This window comes from Aptenodytes forsteri, unplaced genomic scaffold (genome assembly GCF_000699145.1).
Source record: "Aptenodytes forsteri isolate BGI_AS27 unplaced genomic scaffold, ASM69914v1 Scaffold187, whole genome shotgun sequence".
In the NCBI taxonomy this organism is placed as follows: Eukaryota; Metazoa; Chordata; class Aves; order Sphenisciformes; family Spheniscidae; genus Aptenodytes; species Aptenodytes forsteri.
The window spans coordinates 953,024-961,275 of NW_008794084.1; the positions used below are offsets into that span (position 1 = coordinate 953,024).

Genomic DNA, 8,252 nt, shown 5'->3' on the forward strand with positions numbered 1-8,252 from the left:
GGAGAGCCGCGAGCGGGGCGGTAAAAGGTGGGGGAGCCGCTCCGGGGAGCGGGGCGGTGGGGATTAGGGGGTTGAGGGTGCTTGCCAGCGCACTCTGTCCTCCCCTAAGGAGAGCGCTGCCAGGCTGTGTCTCGGGGAGGTCTCGAACTGGCGTGCGGTTTGGAAGGGGCTGGCCCAGCCAGGCAGCGGCAGGGAAGAGAAATGGCATTAACTGCGGCGTCTGCATCTTTGGACAGCAGGCTGCGTGGCGGGGAGCACAACGGTAGATGGACGAGACTGTCCTGGATGTTTTTCAAGTGAAGATTAACCACTGAGTAGGTTCTTTTTATTTAAGATGCCATATGTCTCTTCCCTCTAAATATCTCTTCCATCAGATACCGCTGTGATTCCCAGTCTGCCTTCCAACCCTGCCTTTGAGACACTACTGCAAACACTTCATAAAACCGTGTTAGACTGGAGATGGAAAATGCTTTGAAGGCTCCTTCTGTCCGTTCCCCCGTGTACGTCAGACCCGAAAGTATGTGCAGCTGCTTTGTCTGCACTCGCTCGGAGCCTCGGAGCCGCAGCGTGGCCGGGAGGTGTGCACGTCTCTAAGAGGTGGATGCCATTTCTGGGCTCGGGGCAGAGCACTGGTTTGACGCCGGTGACTGATTTGATTACGCTGCAAATTCTCTTCTCCGCCTGTGAAATGGGGATAGCAACGCTATCCTTTTCCCCTGCTGTGAGCTTCAATATATCAAGGATTGTGAGGCACTTAATACTATGTAAATGGGAGACATATCAGCTGTGCCTCAGATAAATGAATTTCACTTAGATTGATGGGTGTGAAGCACTTCCAAAATTAGGCCTATTCTTCTTAAATCAAACAGTTTCCCCCAGCCAGTTCAGCTCCATTGATGTAGAGGAAGTCATCAAGTTGTGATTCATCATTGGGTTCAGTCAAAGACCTTCAATACACTGACCCACCGTGTGCTCCCTCCTCTTCGCAGAGGGAGTCGGAGCTTGGCCAGACGCACGAGGAGTGGCACCCTTCCTCTCTGCGCACGGGGCAGCCAAGGCCTGGACCACAAAGCCAGGACATCCTCTTGATGGGACCAAAACCACGTCAGGTGTCTTACACGGAGCTTGGAGAATCACCTGGATATTCAGGGTCATCTTCACAGCGTTTACATATCAGCAGATTTGAACTACAGAACACTGTTTTCCCCAAATATTTGCCTGATCATCCTTGCCCTCCTAGCTGAATTGGAAACGAATAAACCAAATTTCAGTATCTCTGAAATCCCTGCCTCGCTCCCGGGGGTCTCTGCACCTCTCCTGCAACCTCCGTTGCCAGACTGGCACTGTTTCTAGAGATTAGGGCTGGAAAAGCAGTGCACAGCAACCCGAGCGCTTGCTCTGATGCTTATGCTGAACTGTATTTATGCCATTAAATGCTCTATAACATACGGATAATATCATAAACCTCGTCTCAGTTAGCTAACAGTAAATCCCCCTCACACACAGGAGCATCACCATCAAACTGCAGCTAGCTGAGTAACGCTGTAGTAAACCATACCAAGCTGTTCGCTACAGCTTCGTGTTCGCTGGCGTGACGGGGCTGCCACCCGTCCTGACCTCGGGGGCTGCCAGAGGGGAGAGGGGTCCGCAGGCAGCCCACTCCTCCCCGGGGCTGGAATTTCTCCTCTTCCCTCTGCCAAACCCGAGCACCTCCTGACTACAAGTATCCGTCTGGCGTGTATGTGTGGAGGAGCTCAGCTCTCTCCAACTTTTTAACTGCAGATAATCAACAAAGCTGGGCAAATAATTTAGCGCGTATAATTTATTCAGTGAATATTGATTCTTTGCCCACAAGCAGCTTGTGCTTCTCACAAAGGTATTGGTCTCATGAAGTTATGCAGGGGAGCTGCCGCCTTGGCCTATAGCTCCTTCAGCTGGCTGGCAGCGAGCGTTCGACGCCCCGAGCATTGCAATGCCGGCTGCTTGCTTGCTTTTGATTAGGTGCCTCACTCACACGGTATTTCTTCTGCTGATAGCCTGGGAGAAATCTAACCTTAGAGGGCATCTCCTACGGGCAGAGCATTGTTAATAGAAACCTTACCCGCACGCCTAGGACGGCTGTTCCAAATCCCCGACGCAGAATTAGGCATCTGAAGGGTAGGTACAACAACCGGTTAGCTGAGTAATCGTCAAGATGTGGTCGTATCATCCATATGTTTGCATCAAAATGCCCCATACTGTCATTAAATGAGACTAAATATACCTAGGAACAGCAGTAAGCACAGCTGTGCTGTTTTTCCCCATTGGCAGAGGAAGGAGAGGATGCTGCAGCCTCACACGTAACCGCAGTGCCAGTTACAAGCTTGCCTGAAATTCAGATGTTGAAGCTGTGAACTACATTGCATCTGCTTTGGGCCATTTTTGCTGCGCGACTCACGTCCTTTCAGCCATTCCCTGTGCCACACTCCTCTCCAGCGCGCTCGTGCTCCCGCGAGAAGGTGCTTAGGCGTCTGCCGTCGAACACGGGGCTCCCTGGTGCACGGCAGCGAAGGGTAAACATCTCTCGCTCTCATGGACGGCAGCGTAGCCCTGGTGCTGATCCCAACCTTAGCTCTGACCACAACGTCCAGCAGCATTCGGCAGTGTCTTTATGTGCGACAGGCGTCGGAATAGCTGATGCAACTTTTCATTAACAGTTCTTCCAAGGTGGGAGTGAACGTGTTTGTAAAAAGAATGCTGCATCAACGTGTGACTGTAAATCATCCTACTGGCTCCGTACTAATATCTTGATTTTTGCCATTGCCAGTTCAAACGGCTGTCACTCCGTGGACGCCCTCCATCCCCTTTCTTTATCTTCTAAACATTGCGATCTTGTCGTCTGCAGGAAGAGCTACGGCCCTTCAAGTTAAATGTGCCTGCCAAGAAAAATGTTGATTTTTTTTCCTCCCCCTACCTTCAGATACCTGATTAATTCAACGCAAGGAGCAAGGAATTAAGGTTTGGGGTTTTTTAAGCTGAATACAGAAACATTGATGTAGAAAAATACTGTGGCTGTTAGAGCTGTCTTGTGACCAAGACAGCCTTAAAATGTGTTTTAGCCTGACTTGGCATGCTAGCTTTCCGGAGCTAAATGGAGAAGTGAACTAATCCCAGGTCTTAATGAATAATGTTCAAATCCAACTTTCATTTTCAAATGCGTCCATACATTTGAGAATGAGTCACAAGGTGTTTGTTGCGGGCTGGAAGAATAGACAAGCTGGGAAGGGTATTTTTATGTGTTTGTGAATCATTGTATATGATATTTTCCCCCAGTGTGCCTCTCTGTCCTAGCAGTTTTCTGCAGTGAAATCCATTCAGCTGTACTGGAAATGTAGGCACTTTATAGAAAATCTTTAATAGCGCCAGCACAAATGGATGGCTCTTATTTCCTCTCTGCAAAGTGGTGATTTGCAAAACCGCTGCCGACAAATATTTACCCCCCTCCCCCAAGCCATTAAATAAAGACCGATGGAGATGCCTCCCAGCACAGGCGGGCAAGGCAGAGCTGCCCGTGGCAGCCATCCCGCGCGGGCACCGCGGCGGGCACGCACCAGCCTGGCAGCAGCCTCGGGAAGGCGGGCGCTGCGGGTGCCTATGGCCAGAGGCACACGTGAACGGGGACAGGGAAGGCATGGGGTGACGTGGGGGTGCACAGCCCTACGGCTTCTGATCCGCACAGATCCATGTGGAAACAGGCTCCCTAAAGCACGTAGACACGGGCGCGTGAACACATGGCTGCACAGGTGCCAGCGTCTATACAGACACATACGGGGAGAGAGAGGGAACCGCACGGATCCTTTCCAACCCTTTCCATCCTGGCTGTCGTGCCTGTTTGTTTTCTGGTACGCTCGTCTTGCTGGAATTTTTAACATTTAATTAGCTGAGCCAGCTGCTTCTGCTTTGCAAAGGGCCCTTTAGTTTTGCCTCGTTTTAAACGCGCGTTTCTTTTGTTAGCAGGATCAATCCAGGCTCCGGCCGAGCCGCACAGCCCAGACCCCAGCGCCCACCGCCGTTCACCCGTTGCCTTGTGCTCCCGACGCCGGGTTCAGGGACACGCTGGGAGCTGCGGGCTTTGCGCGGGTGGTGCCAGCCAAGCCGCCCTGGGCTCCAGCCTGGGCTGGGATGACAGCAAAGCACAGAGCTGCCATACGTCCTCTCTTCATCCCTCTCGAGTGAATTGGAGCTTAGCGTAACCTTACGCTCTGCAGATTATCGTCCCTCGGAAACGGGAGGAAAAACAGAGGACTCACCGAGCAGAAGAAAGAGATTTCTACCCAGTCGTGGTGGGGCATGGATCCCACTTCCCCGGCAAGGCGATTCTCGCCGGTTGAAGCATAATCGCCGCCCGTCTGGATGAAAGATGCTGAATTTTTACCAACGGTGCTCAAAATCCCCCCGAGGGAAGGGTGCTGGGAGAGCCCTTCCCATCAGCTCTGCACGCACGCACAGACCCAGATGCATCCGAAATCAGCTGCTGCTCCGGGCTGAGCCTAGGCGGGCAGAGATGGTCCCCAGCAGGCCAGCCAGGAGCCGGAGCTGTGTTTGGTCCTGCCCCAGGCTCCAGACACTCGGCACAGCGGGCAGGAGAAGGCTGAATGCTCGCAGGCAACATGGACGGAAGAGATCCCCTCGCCCAGCGTGGGCTGCGGTGCCCGAGGTTCACTCTGACTTGTCTTAGCCCTGGAAGAAGGTCGCGGCCTGTCCTTAAATCTTTTGCTGAATTACATGGCAGGCACGCAAGTTTAACTGTTTCCTAGGTTCTGAAGACAGCCAGGAGCTACATTGATTTTTAACGGGTGTAAAATAAGCGGCATGAAATTTGGGATGGTGGCAGGTTGTTTGGAGGGTGATGCTGTGCCTTTTCCTGGGGCTCTTCCCCCACGTGCAGCATCCTTCCTCGCTGGGGAGGTTCTGCCCCTACCTCCTCAACAGCACCTCGGCTTCAAGGCTGCCTTTCGCTCCACCTTTCCTTGATTTTTGATAAGGTCTGCCGTTCTTTTTGGTCTTTCAAGTCTGGGCTTTGCCTCGCTTGCTTTGTCCTACTCCACATGCCCGTGTTTTCTTTCTAGTCTTCTGTAGCGCATGGAATCTTTTTTTTTTAATCATTTTACCCGTTTCCCTTCGGTATGTTCCTTCTTCTCCCTGGTCCCTCTCCCCGCTCCTTCCTTTACGTTTTCTGCCCGCAGATTTGGGAGGCTCCCTGCCAAAGGGCTGAGGACGAGCAGCTCCGGGCATCGCCACGGTCCCTTCCTCCGACAGCCCTGCCCCACGCTGGCACTGCTAATTCAGCCCTGGCGGAGATTAGGAGAGAGTCGCTGGCCCGATTACAGCGACTGCAGAAGAGCCCATTGATTTCAGGGGAGCTGGGATTTCAGCCTGATTATCGCTACCGCTCATGAAAATACTTCTAAGGCGTTTGCCTTTGGAAAAGGGCAGGTTGCCTCAAATGTCAGGTGTCAGCAAAGCCTTCCTGCATCCCTAGGCGGACTCCCCTCTCCAGCTTCAAATGACACAAAAGGACCCTCTGCGATTCTATTCATAGCAGATGCGATCGCCTATCTTTAAAGCCGAGAGAAGTTTGCCTGAAGAGAGACACGTGAACTTTTTGCTGATCGTTCTAATAATTCCTTTTCCTCCCAGGAAATAAATTTTTAATTGTTCTTATTCTTCCATATCACCTTTGAAAAGCATTTGCTTTTTCGTTGAAAGTCCAAGGTAGAAGAACACTTAAAAGTTTTCAATTTTCAGACCGCGGCAAAACTATCGCTTCTGACATAAACAGACAAGGCCCAAACATGTTTAATGAAACAGTTTTGGTTTTCAAAATGAACGTTTTTGTTTTGATCAAAAAGCCATTTGTAGCTCCAATCCCAAAGACGTTTTCCCAAAACCCATTTAATCCGGCTCTAAAAATCTCTCTGCAGAGAGAGGTGCGACGTACGCTTCTTTGCCAGCCTGGATTTGCTTCCCCCTCGTTAGAGCTGCCAGATGCGAGACCTGGGCTTGGGGGGGAACGAAGACGCTGCCCGGCAGCTCGAGCGAGCCGAGGGAGCGCGGTGCTGATCGCGGGTTAGTCCTCCGATAACAGAACAAAGGCAGAGCCTGGCAAACGGCATCTAGCAAACAATAACGTGCGTTTTCCCTCTGTTTCCCTTCTCTGGTTGTCGGGGAGCAAAACTTTATCATTTTCTCCCACACGTGTCCCAGTCATTGCGTGGCCAACCGCACGCAGGGATTTCGGTCCCGGCTGCACCTCCCGCGGCTGGCACATCTAGCACCGGGCTTCGGTCGACAACCCTTGTCTTTATGAGCTAAAAATTCATTTCTAGCAGGCACTGACTTCAAAACTGCTGTCCATGCAGTTGTTCCTGCCAGCAAACTCATTAGCAGAGATATTCATTGAGAGCAAATGTACAGGAGAAATGAACTCAGCCACCCAGGCGCTACCGACTGCGGCTCCCAGGATAAAGAAACAGCTTTGCACACACGCACGCACTCACTCCTGCCTGCCCATCGCACCAGGCGAGGGCCACCTTTCGAGTCTGAAACACCAAAGCAAAGCGAAGGAGCCTGCAGTGCTCTGCGACGTGGTACCCGGCTTCGGGAGAGGCTGAGAGCGGGTCGCCCGCAGAGAAGCGGAGCAAAACCCAGGTGTTGTTTCCGTACCAGCAAAGCTGCGACCTTTTTGAAGGAGACAGAGGTTGCTGCCAGGTAGCTCAGCAGCTCTTGGCAGGAGCCGACCCCCTGCAAGGAGCTGCATCCGCCCCCTCTCGCTTCCCAGCCCCGCACCCCTTCACGTACCTGCAGCGTTCCTCCTGCGCGAGCACCCGAGGGAGACCCGCACCTTGCCGGTCCCCGCAGCCGCCTTTCCCACTGCCGGAGAGCCCCAGCCATGGGGCGGGGAGCATTTCCGTATCGCCCAGCCCACCCCTCCGCTCGCCCCTCGTTAATCACCCTCTGGCACGGCCCCGGGGACGGGTGGTACCCGGGGAGAGCAGCTGCGTGCCGTCCCCCAGCGCTCACCCGTAACGACAGCCAGTTGCCGCCGTGGCAGAGCGATGATCGTTATCCATCCCAGCTCCTCATGGGCAGCGTGGTCTCAGTCCGAGGTGGTGCCTGAGGCTGGTCGCTTCGTCGCTGCAGGGCTACACCCGGTAATAACTCCTCCAGCACGGTTACACTTCGAAGCATCTCACTAAAAAGCAGGAAAAAAGCGCATTAAAGTTGAGTGGAAACAAAGCTGAGAGGGTTCGGCAGGTCTGACTTACGAGAAGAGATGAAGGAACTTAACATATAGGCCTGTAAAAGAGGAAAGGGGCAGAGGGGAGACGTGGAGAGTATAAGAAAGCTAGACAAATAATAGTAATAATAAAAATAGCGTTATTTATAAATTGCTCGCTCAAGGGCTCGGAGGGACCCAAGCAGACAATTAAAGCACAATAATAATAAACAATAATAATTAAAACCTCATAAAACACATCATAGGAAAAGGAAGCAAAATATTCTAAAGCTCATGAAATCCTGCAGAGGACATAAAATAAAGGCAAGGGGGAAAACTTATCTGAGGTTGAGCAAAAATATATCACAGGCAGTAATGGGTTTCTGCTGAGGAAAAAGAGACAGAGAGGAGAGAGGCTTAGACTAGAGAGAAGGGAAGATGCCGTTGCGGTGAGTAAGGGCCACCGGCGGTGACGGAGGTGCCCGGGGAGGCACCGCAGCAGCAGCCTGTGCCGAGATGTTAGACACGCGCTCGGCCCCCTGCAGAAGCACGATTGCACGGCCAGGGATTGCTCAGGGTCAGGGGCCGTGGCAGGGCGGCAGGGAGAGAGGAGCCCCGGGGCTCCCTCCGGACCCGACGCGCCCCTGGAAAGCCCCGGCATGCGTTGGGGAAGGTGGGATCGCCTTCTCACCCTCCGGGGCATGCCAGAGAGCCCCTCCCGCTCCGCAAAATCATTTGCTTTCAGATCGTCTCTAATCTGCTAGCTTTCCCCCAAACATTGGATCGCGTTCCAGGAAACGGTGGGCATCAAATCTAAACCCAGCAGGACGCCTTTAAACGATGTTGCATTGGTAGGCTGTGTCATGTTGTCCCCAGCTTCCACGCGGCTCGGGCTGGCGGGAGGATAATGCCTCCTGATTAGGAAGTAAAAGACAAGCGCGAGCTTTCGCTCTCTTCCTGCGCGCGTTTGTGCGTGTACGTGTGCTCAGATCCT

The 8,252-nt window shown here is 52.9% G+C and overlaps 1 protein-coding gene across 1 annotated transcript in view; it reads right to left on the reverse strand.

Annotated features, from left to right (window-relative positions):
• CADM1 (cell adhesion molecule 1) overlaps positions 1-7,961 on the reverse strand; it is a 314,581-nt gene extending 306,620 nt beyond the window's left edge. The window contains exons 1-3 of the mRNA XM_019470503.1: positions 7,950-7,961; positions 7,308-7,338; positions 7,063-7,137 (exon numbers count right to left, since the gene is read on the reverse strand). Of these exons, the coding sequence (XP_019326048.1) occupies positions 7,063-7,137; positions 7,308-7,338; positions 7,950-7,961 (118 nt within the window). The remainder of the gene's footprint in view (positions 1-7,062; positions 7,138-7,307; positions 7,339-7,949) is intronic.
• Positions 7,962-8,252: the final 291 nt, after the last annotated feature.